General features: G+C 41.3%; 1 protein-coding gene across 7 annotated transcripts in view; it reads right to left on the minus strand.

Moving 5' to 3' along the window:
* The window catches only part of FBXL20 (F-box and leucine rich repeat protein 20), a 112931-nt gene extending 99199 nt beyond the window's left edge, over positions 1–13732 (minus strand). For 2 of the 7 annotated variants that reach the window (XR_012328714.1, XM_033847559.2), the window contains exon 1: positions 13391–13506. Coding sequence is in view for 4 of the 7 variants with exons in the window: in XM_033847559.2 (XP_033703450.1) it covers positions 13391–13438 (48 nt within the window). In the remaining 3 variants the exon portion in view is untranslated. The other 5 variants (XM_019924988.3, XM_073798009.1, XM_073798008.1 and 2 more) reach the window with 5 other exon arrangements.
* Between the last annotated feature and the right edge of the window lie 2375 nt (positions 13733–16107).

Here is a 16107-nt window from a genome sequence, read left to right on the forward strand (position 1 = left end):
GAAAGCAAGCAAGCAAAAAAAAATATTCTCAGTCAGCATGCCCTAGAGGCAAGTATAAGAAACTTCAAGTCAACTGGATTAAAGTTCCGGCTTTTATACTCAGCTATTTAATGTTGGTAAAATAACAGCCTTCCAGAGTATCTGCTTTCCTACCTATAAAATAGCAGAAAAATATCCCCTACCTAACATACAAGATTTTTTTTTAAGTTCAAATGAAATCATAAATGGGAACATGCTCTTTAATGTGTAAAACACTATATTAAGTGGTTATTTAAGGCAGTTCAAAATATCTGCCCTACTAAAGGAAGGTTAGCAGGATGCCCTCCATAAATGAGGGTCAGTATTATTCAGTCATTCATAAATTCCTTAACAAAATTTATTCTTTGCTTTAAAAACAAATGGAACAATATGTATATAACTACCTACTATATAATTAATTCCTGGAATTACTGGTGAAAGTGTTACTTTCCTGTTACTCTTCTTCTAACCCTGTTTAATTTCTGCTTACATCTCTGAGAAATGTCCAGCTTTAGAGAAGAGCAGTTACTCTGATTAGCTCTATCATTAGTAGTCCCACTGTTTTGTTTCCCTAAAGATGTACCAGTAAAACCAAAGAAATTACTAATGAAAACATACCTCTTTTCCCTTGGTTGTCCCTGGTACAGATAAGTATAAGTAATTCATACCTGTACTTTTTAAAATAAATTTTGGACTTCCCTGGTGGCACAGTGGTTGAGAGTCCACCTGCCAATGCAGGGGACACGGGTTCGAGCCCTGGTCTGGGAAGATCCCACATGCCGCGGAGCAACTAAGCTGGTGCGCCACAACTGCTAAGCCTGTGCTCTAGAGCCCGCAAGCCACAGCTGCTGAGCCCATGTGCCACAACTACTGACGCCCACGCACATAAAGCCCATGCTCTGCAACAAGAGAAGCCACTGCAAGGAGAAGCCCACATGTCACAACGAAGAGTAGCCCCCACTCGCCCCAACTAGTGAAAGCCTGCGCGCAGCAAACGAAGACCCAATGCAGCCAAAAATAAATAAATAAAAAATAAATTTATTAAAAAAATAAATTCTTACACCTGACAGTATAGTGCTAATATTTTTTAAAAGCAGCCTCAATGGATTTTTTCTTTTAAAAGCACTAAGTAAAATGTAATGCGTCTCATATAAGCAGTATGAGGATAACAGAAAGTATGAATGCTTTTCATGAAATTGGTTCTTATCACGCTCCCATATAGCTATCTCTGCATTTACCAGAACCCACTAAATTATTTTTCTCATGCAGTTTTCTTCTTAACTAGACAACAAACTCCCTGAGGAAAAGACAATGCTTTGGAGCAGCTTCGTACCTCTAACACCTATCAATATCTGACACATATTGGTGCTAAATAAAATCTGAACAGAACTGAACTATCAATACCATGCCCTGGTTTTCTTTTTCTTTTTAATTTATTTATTTTATTTATTTATTTTTAGCTGTGTTGGGTATTCGTTGCTGCGCGGGGGCTTTCTCTAGTTGCAGCGAGCAGGGGCTACTCTTTGTTGAGGTGCGAGGGCTTCTCACTGCAGTGGCTTCTCTTGTTGCGGAGCACGGGCTCTAGGCATGCAGGCTTCAGTAGTTGTGGCACGCGGGCTCAGTAGTTGTGGCTCACGGGCTCTAGAGCTCAGGCTCAGTAGCTGTGGCACACGGGCTTAGTTGCTCCACGGCATGTGGGATCTTCCCGGACCAGGGCTCGAACCCGTGTCCCCTGCATTGGCAGGCGGATTCTTAACCACTGCACCACCAGGGAAGCCCGCCCTGGTTTTCTATAATGAGATTTTCTGTGCCCCGGACAAGGTCAGATAAGCTTTGCTGAGTTCCCAGACATATTTGTTCTTGGTAGTTTGAGAGGCTGTAGTGTGGTGTGGTGGTTTCATTAGTAAAACTGAACGTATCTGATTCATGTAAAATGTACAAGTTGTAAAAGAACTGTATTTTAGGTGCTATACATTAAATATTGTTCCTGTTTCTAGGGCTGAAACATCTAGGATAGGATATAAACTTAGGAAGAGATATTGGTTTTATAATGGCAAATCTATGGTATGTAAATTGATTTCCCAGCTTGCAAATACAAGTTAACTTTGTACTCTTTATCCCAGTGTTTCAAGGGATTAGTACTGTACAACAAACTTCACTGGTGATTCTGATTAGACATTCAGGTTGTTACTTATTTATCTCTACTATGGAATTCAGTTGCCATAAATTAAATTTAGTTTCATTTATTTCTCCTTAATAATACCCATTTAACTCAGGGAGTACTAGAGGTTTTAGGTTTAATCTTTTTTGTTTCTATTGAGGTATAATTGGCATACAACATTATATTAGGTTTAATCTTTAACATTAATCCAGTTTGTATTAAGACAGGGAAATAGATATTGGAAATCTTATTTTAGAGCTGTAAAGACAGAGAAGTAAGTGGTTTTCCCCAGCGTTCAGTTTGAGTTCACCGTACTGTCAACATTAGGCCCCTTGAGTTCTTGATTCCTATAGGCCAAACTTTTCTGTCTGGACCATTTAGGGCCTATAATCCACCTTCTGAGGCAAAAAATCTAAATACAATTTTTCTTTCTTAAGGAACGTGTTGACCTCAGTAAAACTGCATTTTTTGTTGTTGTGTAGATCTAGATTTGGGAAGCTGTTTTTGTATAACTCCAGTCAGCTGTGACTAAGAACACTGAATATAAAGTCCTTTATTTTCCTGAAGTTACCATTCATGATAATGTTAGGAAAGTTACATTATTAAATAAATGCTTTAACTTATCCAAGGATACTTCCAAAATATATCATGTTTCCTTCCTACAAACGGGTTGCAGAAGTAAGTTATGATGTGATTTTTGCAACGTGAGTGTCTTCAAATGAAGGACATGTAAATAATTTTCCAAATAAACTGATAAGGATGAGTGTGGGGAAAGGGTATTAGCAATGCGGTGCTCTTTTAAAAAAATAAATGCATCCCTACTTACTTGTCCATGTTCAGTCATGCCATAGCTTTATTTTCTACAAATCAGAGATGGAAGAATGACCAGTTTCTGGGGTAAAAGCTGACTGTTTTAAATGTCAACTTACAATTTAGTTCCAGATTCTCATCTTAGGAGACATATATCCACATTTACCTAACAATGAATGCAATAATGGTTACAGTATAAACTCCAAATTGAAACACTGTTAATTACTGTTCAACTACATTGGTTAAAATTCATAGATGTTCCTGTTCAATAAACCTGATATATAAAATTGAATCAGATGAAAAGAGATCATTAGTTATATTCTTTCCTTTTAATACACTTTTTCCCAGCCAGGGTTCAAACTCAGACTTCAAAGCTAATGCTCTTAAATAGGTTCTCTATATATAAATACATAAATTCCATAAATATTAAAAACTGAATCATAACACCCTAAACTCCAGGATATCACACAATCATATCCATTCCTCACTCCCTTGGCGAAGGTCATTTGGACAGATACACCATAGCTGTATATACATATACATGTACATATGGTTTACACGTACTTGTGGTATATACACATACCATACTTTTTGTCTTTTTCTTTTGCCAGTGCCCACCTCCATTTTTATCAAAATTCAGGGCAAAAACAAGCAGGAATCCAAAGCAGAATATAGGTTCAGGTCACAAAGGCTAAGTAAGTGTTTTGTGTTTAACAGCAGTTAAAAACAAAGAAATGTAAGAACACTGGCAATAAATTGAATATCTAATATCTAACTCACAGCAAGTTGGGGGATTTATTTACAGAGAATCACAGAATTTCCATGTGAGAAGGAACCTTAGAGTTCAGATAGTGGGGTCCAGAAGGCAATTAACCCAAGGTCACATAGATACACACGTGTATGTGTATGTAATATACAAACACGTGTATTTCATAGTTCAGAAGTTACTTCCCCCTGTAAAATCCTAAAGACATCATCTTAACGTTTTCATTTTCTTTTTTTTAAATTAATTGATTTATTTTATCTTATTTTTTGTCTGCATTGCATCTTTGTTGCTGCACATGGGCTTTCCCTAGTCGCAGTGAGCAGGGCTACTCTATCTATCTATCTATCTATCTATCTATCTATTTATTTATTTATGGCTGTGTTGGGTCTTCGTTTCCGTGCGAGGGCTTTCTCTAGTTGTGGCAAGCGGGGGCCACTCTTCATCGCGGTGCGCAGGCCTCTCACTATCGTGGCCTCTATTGCTGTGGAGCACGGGCTCCAGACGTGCAGGCTCAGTAATTGTGCCTCACGGGCCCAGCCACTCTGCGGCATGTGGGATCCTCCCAGACCAGGGCTCGAACCCGTGTCCCCTGCATTGGCAGGCAGATTCTCAACCACTGAGCCACCAGGGAAGCCCCAGGGCTACTCTTCATTGCGGTGCGCAGGATACTCATTGTGGTGGCTTCTCTTGTTGCGGAGCACAGACTCCAGGGGCGTGGGCTTCAGTGGCTGTGGCACGTGGGCTCAGTAGTAGCTGTGGCTCACGGGCTCTAGAGCACAGGCTCAGTAGTTGTGGCGCACGGGTTTAGTTGCTCTGCATCATGTGGGATCTTCCCAGACCAGGGCTCGAACCCATGTCCCCTGCACTGGCAGGAGGATTCTTAACCACTGCGCCACCAGGGAAGTCCCATCTTAATGTTTCCGTCCTCTCCTTACTCAAATTAATTTCAAAATTAGAACATTAAAGTACATAGATGATCTAGTTCAAAAAATAAGATGACAAAAAAATGGATAACGTATTCTAACAAAAAACTCTGGAAAACCTTGCAGCTAACATTTATAGTTAATATTAAATTGTTAATTTTCTCTTTTTTTTAACATCTTTATTGGAGTATAATTGCTTTACACTGTTACGTTAGTTTCTGCTTTATAACAAAGTGAATCAGCTATACGTATACATATATCCCCATATCCCCTCCCTCTTGTATCTCCCTCCCACCCTCCCTATCCCACCCCTCTAGGTGCTCTCAGGGAGCTGATCTCCCTGTGCTATGCGGCTGCTTCCTATTAGCTATCTATTTTACATTTGGTAGTATATATATGTCAATGCCATTCTCTCACTTCGTCCCAGCTTACCCTTCCCCCTCCCCGTGTCCTCAAGTCCATTCTCTATGTCTGCATCTTTATTCCTGTCCTGCCCCTAGGTTCTTCAGAAATATATTTTTTTAACTGTTAATTTTCAAGGAACTGCAAATCCCTTCTCTTTTTTTTCCTTTCACCCCACCCACCTCAAAAAAGGAAAAAAGAAAACAAAGAACAAAACAAATCTGGCTCTTCGCTGGTAACTGCAATTCAGGACACAGGCAGTTGGCGATGACCTTTCCAGGGCCTAAGCTGTCAACCAAGGATGACAGAAAGAAAGCATAAAAGAAGAGGTACTCTACATTTAAAAACATGCCCTAATCTAGAAATTTACTGCTTTCTTTTGGCCTGTCCCTCCTGCCACATAAATACCTTCATACTGCATATAGTAAAAAAAAAAAAAAAGTACTTAGAATAGCTATACCTATGGCATATTCTTATTATTGTAAATTGTAGTAAAACTGAGAATGCTTTTCCATTTTTTACTTTTGAATGATCACGAAGAGTTAGTATATGCACCCCTTGTTGTTCTAACCCATTCTGAAAGTACAACTCTTTTCATGTCAGCAAAGATCTCCCACTTTCTCAGTCCCCGAGATATCTATTTCTTCTTGGTGGGAAAAAAAAAACAAAGAAACCCTTGGCTACAAATTCTAAGATAGGGAATAAACCACAGTCTGACTCTGAATTCTTGAGTTTTGTCTGTGCATGTACCCATAATTATCCACTCTTGTTAAAATATAATTAATTTATAACTCTTTAAGTCATGTAGGAAATATTATATAAAAATAAAGTAGCAGAATAAATCAAAAATAAATAAATAAATGATCGTGAAATTATATCTGCCTGCATCCTTCAGTTAATCAGAAAGTTACACTCACCAACAAATATCACAATAGCTTTTACATTTGATTATATAAAACTGGGCAGGCATTCGATATATTGCCAACCTTCACCTCCTTGTTACTAGATATGATTTCTGTCTTAGCACCAAAGTAATGCATAAAATCAATTTACTATTTACTTTCAGTGTTCTATTTCCCTTTTTTTACTTTTTACTAGAAATTCCTGGGATCAAGGATAAAAATGACAGAAGACATTGCCAATATATGTTTCATAACTGACTAAACCCTTGTCTACCATGTTTTAATAGGTGACTTTTACCTCAGAGCAACTTAGAAGACAGCAAAATGGATTAAATTACTTACATTTCCACCTGATTACAACTGTCAGATATGAGGCTTATTAAAGCCAACAGAATATCATAAAATCAAATTGGAGGAAATATGATTCGGGAATAAATAGGTTACTTACCTATAGCTTTAAATCACATGCCTGCTAAATCGTTACTTGATATGTGCTGAAAATAACTAGCCAGCAAAGCCATTCTTTTAACAGAAATAGTCTTCAAAAGCTAATGCAAATCTGTTTTGGATTTATTACCTTTGAATACATACCTTTCTTTTTAAAGTTATATAATAAAGCAACATGAATCAAGCATAAATACTACTGCATAGTTCAATACCACCACCTACTGTAGTTGCTATTAAGTTAAAATCTTTTTATCAAATGGGTTCAAGTGCATTAAGACATAAAACTATAAAACCACAGGTGGATGCCTTCATTTTTCTGAGGCAATTTTTGGGTAGGGGTCTGATCTAAGAATTCACTAAGTCTGGGATATTAAATAGGAAAACAGTGTAAAGACAACTGCACAAGCAGCTAAATTTGGTCAGTTTAAGGGCATTCTTTCTTCTTCCTCCCTCCCTTGGATTTTCCTGGTGTAACGGAATATTTTATTTTGGACATCTAAAAATACCCTTGCAAGACCACAGTATTAGTTAGATTACTGAAATTTTTAATTTAGTTTCCAATCTGTCACCAGTTGGGAAACAGTAATCTAAGGGCTAGCAATAACAAAAGTACTCATTAATTTAGAAGAAATATGAGACCAAAATTTCAAAAGAGGCAACTCTGAGGATGAAAATTGAAGGATTTTTTAAAATTAAGATTAAAAAACACCACCAATACTAACAGCTAAAACTGACAAAAGGCCTAGAACATGAAGACATGACTTTAAAAGTGTGGATACTTCCAACAGAAATACTGCTTTAATGAATGAAAATCTTCAATGTAGAAACAGATTACATCGGGGCTTCCCTGGTGGCACAGTGCTTGAGAATCCGCCTGCCAATGCAGGGGACACGGGTTTGAGCCCTGGTCCGGGAAGATCCCACACGCCGCAGAGCAACTAAGCCCGTGTGCCACAACTGCTGAGCCTGTGCTCTAGAGCCCGTGAGCCACAACTACTGAGCCCACGTGCCACAACTACTGAAGCCCGTGCGCCTAGAGCCCATGCTCCGCAATGAGAAGCCACCGCAATGAGAAGCCCGCGCACCACAACGAAGAGTAGCCCCTGCCCGCCGCAACTAGGGAAAGCCCGCACGCAGCAGCGAAGACCCAACACAGCCAAAAATGAATAAATAAGATAAATAAATTTATTTTTTAAAAAAGAAATAGATCACATCTTATAACTAGGATTAAATATCAACAATACATCTTGTGAAGTTTTTGCCAAGTTAAAAAAATTTAATGACTTAATGGAAAGCATAATTTTCAATACATAACTGTTTATCTTATATATACTGTAGCAAGACACAAACATATGTTTATTTTAAATAATGAATGACTACAATATAAGTACATGATACAGTGTACTGTGCTTCAAAAGGACCCATGATTATACAATAAAGAAATATCAGTAACATTATTCAAAAAAGGACAGATTGTCTGAATGGGCCTAAAAAGCCCAGACTTTTAATTTGGATTTTCTATAGTAATGTTAGATAATTGCTTTCAAACCAATCTCTAAAGCATTAAAAACAAAATTCCTTAGTTTTACTAGTACTCTTTCCCATTGCAAGGCCTTTCAAATAGAGTGACACAAATGACTCTCACCCACTGGAAAATATAACATTTTCCACATGCACCAACTTGGAAAATATGGTTATTTACTATGCAGAATGTTCTTTAGGTTAGAAGATAAAACCTTAAGGGAGAAAAAGGGTCATTACTGCAGTCTTAACTGTACTGTGTGACTGAGCCTACAAACTTTAACAAAATACTGGAGTGGCTATTTCAGAAGAAAGGACCAAGGTCGGCTTTTATTCAAAAATTACAGATTCATAGGATCTGGAACAAAAGGAACCTTAATAATTGATTCTAACTCCCTTTTCTTACAGAAGAGGTAAATGACCAAACCAGAGAAGTGAAAAGAGATGACCAAAGCTACAGTTAGTTGGTGACAAAAATCAAGGTTATCTAATATCCAGTTCTCTTAACTCCCAAAGCAGTATTTTCTTTCTGCCACAGAACAGTTTATGATTTTTCTTATTTTGGACAAATTGAAGCAATAAAATGAAGCAGGTAAAGAAATATTACAACCTAATCATACAAACTGTAGTATTACAGATTTATCAGAGAGGCAGTGAGGTATAATGAAAAACAATAATGAACAGGGATTCAAAATACCCAAATTGGAACTCATCACTTCCTAGCTATGTGAGTCTTAACATCTCCGGGGACTGATTAAACTGTAAAATGGTATGTGAATGTCAGTGAATGTTACCACTATAACTTTTTTTTTTAAGTTATACTTTTTAATAAACCCAAATAAGAATTTTTTCCTCCAATAATACTACATTCTCATAATGGAGCTACTAAGAGTATGACAAGTGGAGAGTCCTAACTGAAAAAAATCTAAACTTGGATTCAAGGGCTAGCTTAGATATTTACACATGTCTGTCATTAATTTCACTATGTTAAGATAGCATTGGCTACAGCACTTAAAAAGAAGGATAGCTGTATTCTCTCGATAGCAAAAGCAAAATAAAATATACTGGATGAAGAACTTTAGGAAAGCTCTTTTCCACACATTTTATGGGCTTTTATACTATGTTATGCTAAAAACAGAGCAGAATGATAGAGTGGAGTAAAAAAAAAATTGCAGATTGGAATCCTGGCTCCCAAAAATACTAGCTGTGCAACTTGAATACTTCTTGGGCCCTAGCTTTCCTCAAAAGAGAATTGTGAGAATTAGAAGTAACCAAGGTAAGACATCTAGCTCAGTGCACCTGGCATACAGGACATATTTAATAATCATTATTAAATTTGAAAGGAAATTATCAAAATTTGCCACAAAACAAAGTGTACTGCAAGTAATATAAAAGTATTTGGGGCTTCCCTGGTGGCGCAGTGGTTGAGAGTCCACCTGCCGATGCAGGGGACACGGGTTCGTGCCCTGGTCCTGGAGGATCCCACATGCCGTGGAGCGGCTGGGCCTGTGAGCCATGGCTGCTGAGCCTGCGCGTCCGGAGCCTGTGCTCCGCAACGGAAGAGGCCACAACAGTGAGAGGCCCGCGTACCGAAGAAAAAAAAAAAAAAAGGATTTTAATGAATTTCAATTAGAAGACTAAGACAATTCAGTACGCATTACGTTAACTTATAAGGGTTATTATAGTACAGATTTAATGCCAAAGTGATACAGCAAAGAACAACAATAATTTTCACACCTCCATATCTTTTTTTAAACTCTTTTATCCAACAGTCATCTACTTGGCTATTCTACAGGATACTACATAGCTGCCTAACAGATACTCTTCTCCCTTGATTTTAACTTAAAATTTTTTTTTCTACAACTCTACCACTGAGTGTGAGATTTAAAGTGTGTGGCCTTCACTTACAACATCCAAAAGCATAATACACAGAATATTCCCTAAAAAAGGTTTTAAAGAATTAAATAAAAAACAATAAGCTTTAGTTATCTTCTGCCCAGATAAAAAAATGTGGCCAAGAAAACAATCTTTCACTTTTTGTATTAACCATAACTAATTTGAAATTAGTTGTTATATATTTGCTATAGAAATTTCCCGCACTCACAAAAATTTTCAGAGCTATCTGCTTACAATCATAAAATTATCAGTCCTTTAAAAACCTGTGATTTTTGAGAATTAAAAAAATAATGTAAATATTTTAGATATGAAAAGGCTGCTTCATCTTATCTACATCTTTTATCCATTGAAAGTAAACATTTAAAATGTTTTCAACGAATTAGCAAGGTTTATTACTTCATGAGAGACCAAAGTTTATTGCTTTATTACCTGTAAATTAGGTCATTAAGGGGTAAATGACTTTAAGAAACATCAGACAATGAAACTCATTAACACATATCATTTCCAGTCCCTTCTCATTTTTATTTCAGCATGAACACTTCACTTCATAATAAGAGTAGCCTTTTGTTTACAAATAAACACTGCAGAAGAAGGAGTTTTCCCTCCCTTTTTATCTTAGACACGTTAAGAAAACTTTAGTTGTACCAATCAAGGTAAACAGACATGCTTGCAGGACTTCCCAGGCAGCACAGCAGTTAAGAACCCGCCTGCCAATTCAGGGGACATGGGTTCAAGCCCTGGTCCAGGAAAATCCCACATGCTGCGGAGCAACTAAGCCTGTGCGCCAGAACTAGCCGGTGTGCTGCAACTACTGAAGCCCACGTGCCTAGACCCCGTGCTCTGCAACAAGACAAGAAACCACAATGAGAAGCCTGCGCAGCACAATGAAGAGTAGCCCCCGCTCGCCACAACTAGAGAAAGCCCGCGCACAGCAACTAAGACCCAGCGCAGGCAAGAATAAAAATAAATTAAAAATAAATAAATTTATTTTAAAGACCCAGACATGCTCAAGAAAGCAATACATTCTCTTATTATTTTAGTACCACCAGTACAGATAAACTACAAATTAAAATATAAGATAATTACAAAAACAGGATATAGCAATGCATTTTTAAAGCACAAACTACAAAGAACTCTTTCCAACAATTACTCACACAACCTAAAAGTGAATAGCAAAATGATAAAGAGCTGACTGTAATGGCAAAAGGCCACCCTCCACTCAATTCTTCAGCATTTGGGTTTCCCTTTGAAGATTTCTGTTAAGTGCTAAATATCTATTCAGTAATTTTAATGGCAGTCTGGACTTTTACAGTAGTACTGAATAGGAAACCATCATAAATTAAGTTTACTGGGTCTCTCTACACTAGGGCAACATAAAATTCTATTAAACACCAAAACATATCTACTATAATAATTCCTTCCCATGATGAAGGTAAATAGGAAGACTCTAAGGAGACCAATTCCTTGATTTTTCTCCACTCCTGGCCTGCAACAGTAACACTGTAGCTCTGCAGTTAAACTCTCCCCAACACTCCCTGTCTTGATCTTTACGGGCAAATTAAAATATTTTTCCCATAAGCATAAAAAGAAATCAAGGAATAGACTAAACTGAAGACCTTGGGTAACAATTTCATCCTCTGCAACTAGTTGGCAAGCTTCCTGAAACTTCTGTCTCACCGTCTTACAATTTCATCCTTCAAATGGAAATGAAGAAAAACACCAAGTGAGATGTACACTGAGCTGTGAGTGATCCCAGGTCAGCCTGATTCTCTGCCAAAAAAGGCCAGGCAACATTTACTCTTCTTGCTGTAGTTTCTTTCTCTTTCTTATCCCCTCAAAACACCTTCCCGTATATTACTATACTACTGTAATTCACCTGTAGCTACGATACTTCACTTCCCAAAGGAACCACTTCCTGACACTGACTACTCTCTAAAGACGCTTTCGGATGTTTTATTTCCTCACCCATTCCTTAATTCCATTACTATAAACCTCTCTCGCCAGAGGTGGAGTTCTTAGAGACAAAGAGACTTGAATGGATTTTAAGTCTCTCAGACCTTCGTCCCAACCTCAAAGCCTGTACACGTCTAAGAGTTCCCAGAAACAATGAGCTACAGAAGTACAGACTAAACGGGAAAGAAGAGGAAGTATCAGAACAATACCCAAAGCAAACAGCACCGAAAACTCGTGGTCGTCTCTATCATCTCAGTCTACCACCCCCACTTCCCTAGTTTAACCAAGGTCTCTCAAACTCGGAGAAAAGCCCCCTAGCCCATAATTTCCCCCTCGCTTCACGAAGAAAGTGGCAGAAAGAAAAGAAGCTAGCTCCCTCCGGTCGATCGGAGCTGTGATGCTTTTTCTGCCGGGTGAAGGGAGGCAAGCCAAGGGTTGTGTAAAGAATGGAAAGCTGAGTGATACTGGGGGGAGGGGGAATTAGGGCGCCAGAGCTAATCCCCCGCCGGGGCCCCGCTGGTGGAAGAGGCAGGAGGCGACCGGTCGGGAGGAAGAGGGAAGCCGGGCTGCATTGGGCTTTCGGGTCGCGAAAAGGGGGAGAGAAGTCTGGCAGTCCTAGAGGCCGGGGGGTGACGGCGCCAGACAAGGGAGGAGGCTCAGTGCGGAGCGAATTTTTCGGGGCACGAGAGAGGGAATCGCCTTCCTCCTGCCACCCTAGCCCCCTCCAAGCGCACACCTCAAACCTGCTCTTGGTCACTCCGTTCACGTCCCTCCTCATGGGGCCGGCGGGTGCGGCCGGGGCCGGGCGCTGCGGCGTGCGGAGTGCAAAGACTGGGGGCCCCGGGCAGGCCCGTGAGTTCCGGCACCGAGAGGAGGCAGAGGAGCTGCGGGCAGGGGCCGTCGGCGGGGAGGAGAGACCTCTCGACTCCGGCAGGGCCTCCTCCACCTCCCGCGGTGTGGCGACGACTGCTCGTCGCTAGCTCTTCTCTCTCCTCAGCCTCAACTTCAACCCAAAACAAAAACACTCCCCACCTACCAGCAACGCCGCTCCTCATTGGGCAGAGCCGCCCGGGCCTCGGAACTGCGTGGGGAGGGGGAGGAGGAGCGCGCGGCGGCGGTGGTGGCGGCGGCGGCGGCGCAGGACCACCCCTCCCCCACCCCCGGGTGCAGCCGGCGACCATCAGCCCGGGAGCAGCCGGAGCGCGGCGGCGGCGGCGGCGGCGGCGGCGGCGGCGGCGGCGGCGGCGGCACGAGCCCGCTCTCGCCTCCAAGGCAGGAAAGCCCACCGCGAGAAGGAGAGGCAGGGAAGTGCCTATGTGTCTGTGTGTATTTATGTATGGGAGGGGCTGTGGGGCGGATGCGAGTGCGCGCGTGCTCGCCGACCGGTGAGAGAAGAGAAAGCAGGACAACTGCACACAGCACCCGAGCCCACTCTCCTCTCCTCCGCGGGCAAACAGCACGCACCAACTCACTAAGCACTTGAGCTGTCTGTCTTGTCCTCCCAGCCCCCTAAGTCTTGTCGCTTCCCCGATAGCCTGTGCTGGCGCACATGTCCTTCCCAGCCACCCAACTCCCTTCCCCTATCACTCACTGTCGCCTTGAACCCAAAGTGCAGCAGGCGGTCCCTACTCGGAGCCATTTTCCTCGTCTCTGGTTGTCTCTAGATTGGGGCAGTGCTGCTGCCGCCGCCGCCGCCGCCGTTGCTGCCGCCTCCCCCGCCCCCGTGAATTGCATTACCAGGTGTTGCAGGGAGGCTTGGGGGGCCGCTGCGGAGCGTGGATCTTCCTGTGCATGGATCAGGAGGACAGAGGGACAATTGTGCTGCCCTCTGCTCCGGGGACGTGCGGCAAGGCGCACCTCGTGCCTTGGGGTCAGGGGGTGCAGTGCAGGAGCTGGGCGACCATTCCTTTAGCCGGGGGAGGGGCGCGCTTTGGTGGAGGTGGGGGCGGGTGAGGCAGAAAGGCCTCGGCTTCACCCGCTCCTCCGCCGCCCGACCGCCGCAGGCACCCAATGGGCTCTAGTGCCTACCCGCCCTCCAATCAGGGCTCTGGTTGGTGAGAACCTGATCCTGACGCCACTTTGGCGGGAGAAACAAGCGTGTCTGAAGTAGCAGGCGGGGGCGCTTGCCCAGCCGTAACATTCATTATGACTCTTTCTATAGAAGCTAGATTGTGTCATATTTTAGCAACCCCAGCCCTCAAGGTCTCAAAACTTATGATCTAATTTCTATGAATTAACGAATAAGAGTTTACCCTTAGAGCGACAAACTACAGAATTGTATCCCAAAGATAAAATATTAGAAACTATCATAAATTCTAGCAGTCCTGGCCGGACCACTTCTAACTGTATTACAAAGTAGATGAGTTTGTCTTCTTACCTCTTTTCACTTGCACATTCAGTGACTGGCTTATTAGGAATGTCTGATTAAGAGATGAGCTTATTTAAGAGCAACTAGTGCTGGAGATCTTTTAAAATAGGCATATTTTTGCTGGAAGGCTTATGAACCAACTCTTCAAGAACTTTTTAAAATTTTTTTATCCTAGAAAGGGCTTCCTAAGCAAGGAACCCAGCTTCAGAAACTCATTCTCAGGCCCACAAAGCCAGGTCTAGATGTTACAGCCTCCTCCCGTCCCAGATACTTTTACTGTTATTGCTTCAGTTCAGTCAAATAAGAACAGCATTTTAGTTGCATCTCATCTAAGAGCAGTTTTCTCCCAGCAAGCACTGCTGATGAATTTAGTGACGAAGGCCTGCAAAAGTTAGTAAAACTGGCTTGAGCAGATAAATCAGATGAAAACTTTCACGGGTCTGTTTCCCTAATTTCAATTATACTTTCCAGTTAATTTCAAGTAATACTCAGCAAAGACTTTTACTTTGTTAGTTAAAATTTTTTGACTGGACTTTTAAAAAGCTGAATAAACAAAAATTATTCAAAGGTTAAAAATTTATTACACATAGGCATGTTGCTTTTTATCAAAGAAATTTATTCGCATGTAAATAAACACGTTTTTGTAATGTTTGGGGGGAAAAAATCCCACAGATTTTTATCTACTTTCAAAAAAATGAAAAACCCCCAAGTATTTACAGAACGGCCATATGCACAGAAAATCAAATTTGAAAAGATTTTAGAAAAGACCCTCCCCATCTGCTCCTGATGTACATTTTTGAAACAAAATTTAAAGCTCAGCTTTTGCAACTGAGCATGTTTCCCAACCTAGCTTCTGATATGTTAAGTACTTCCTACCCCTCAAAAAACTAACTCAAGGGTAGAAATCAGGGGGGAGGGAGATTGGGGGGGAAAAAAAAAGGTAAAAGAAGATGAGATTGCTTAGGGATTGTGAATAATGAGTTTCCTATACTGGAATCTGCTTTAAGTGACTCAGCTGGATACTATGACTCACTGGCTCCCTGGAAGGTTTCTTTTGAGAATTCATAATAGTGCTGCCCTAAATTTTCAAACCTAGGCCTTAAGGAAAATCCTTCCAAGAGCCACCAACCTCAAGCCTAGTTTTGGCAATTATATCCTGCTTCATTCCCACCGCCTCCCCCCCCAATACTTGTTTTAAAAGAAATTGATTTTTGAACCTGGAATCTTCATGTACATCAGAGCAGGTTTTGACCAAGAACCCCTAACATGAAGCCAAAAGACAGAAGAGGAATCAGGTCAAACTAAGAATACATAAAGACTCCAGCAGCAGAAGATAGGTAGAAGTTGACTTCATGTCCTTGCCGTCTTTTGAAACAGGAGAATGAGTACACCTAGACAGGAGGGAGGTGTCCCAGGCTTGGTTTATTCTGCCTCTTCTCCTCCACCCTGTGGAGAAATGCAGTGCTCCCTGGTTCTCAGGCAGGGTGAAGCAGTTTAGCCCCGGCTCCCTGTTAAGCAAGTTCAGATGCTGGGTCAGTGTGTGGGGTGTGCCCATCGACAAGTCAGGGGCTTATCCTTCATCCAGATCCTAACTCGGGATTCTTTGATCTGGGATGAAGACAGAAAGAGAGAAAAAGCTTCCCAGTTTACTCATTTTGGTATTTGTTGGCTCTGCTTGGGGGAGCTGAGCCCCTGATACTATGCAGTACATTCCCCATAAGATTTTCCCCACCCAGACCAACTTAAAAACCATTTTTTTTTTCCTGCAGAAACCAATGGGATAGGATTCAAAACTAGGTGAGAAATCCAACCTGGTTGTGTGTCTGAGAGGCTGCTACTGTATCAGCATCACAAGATAAAGCACTCTGGTATCACCTTGCCCATGTCCTCCTTAGTGTCACCCAAGACATTTGACTCTGATACGGTAACCGATAACTTTT

The sequence above is a fragment of the Tursiops truncatus genome, chromosome 20 (assembly GCF_011762595.2).
Source record: "Tursiops truncatus isolate mTurTru1 chromosome 20, mTurTru1.mat.Y, whole genome shotgun sequence".
Lineage (NCBI taxonomy): Eukaryota > Metazoa > Chordata > Mammalia > Artiodactyla > Delphinidae > Tursiops > Tursiops truncatus.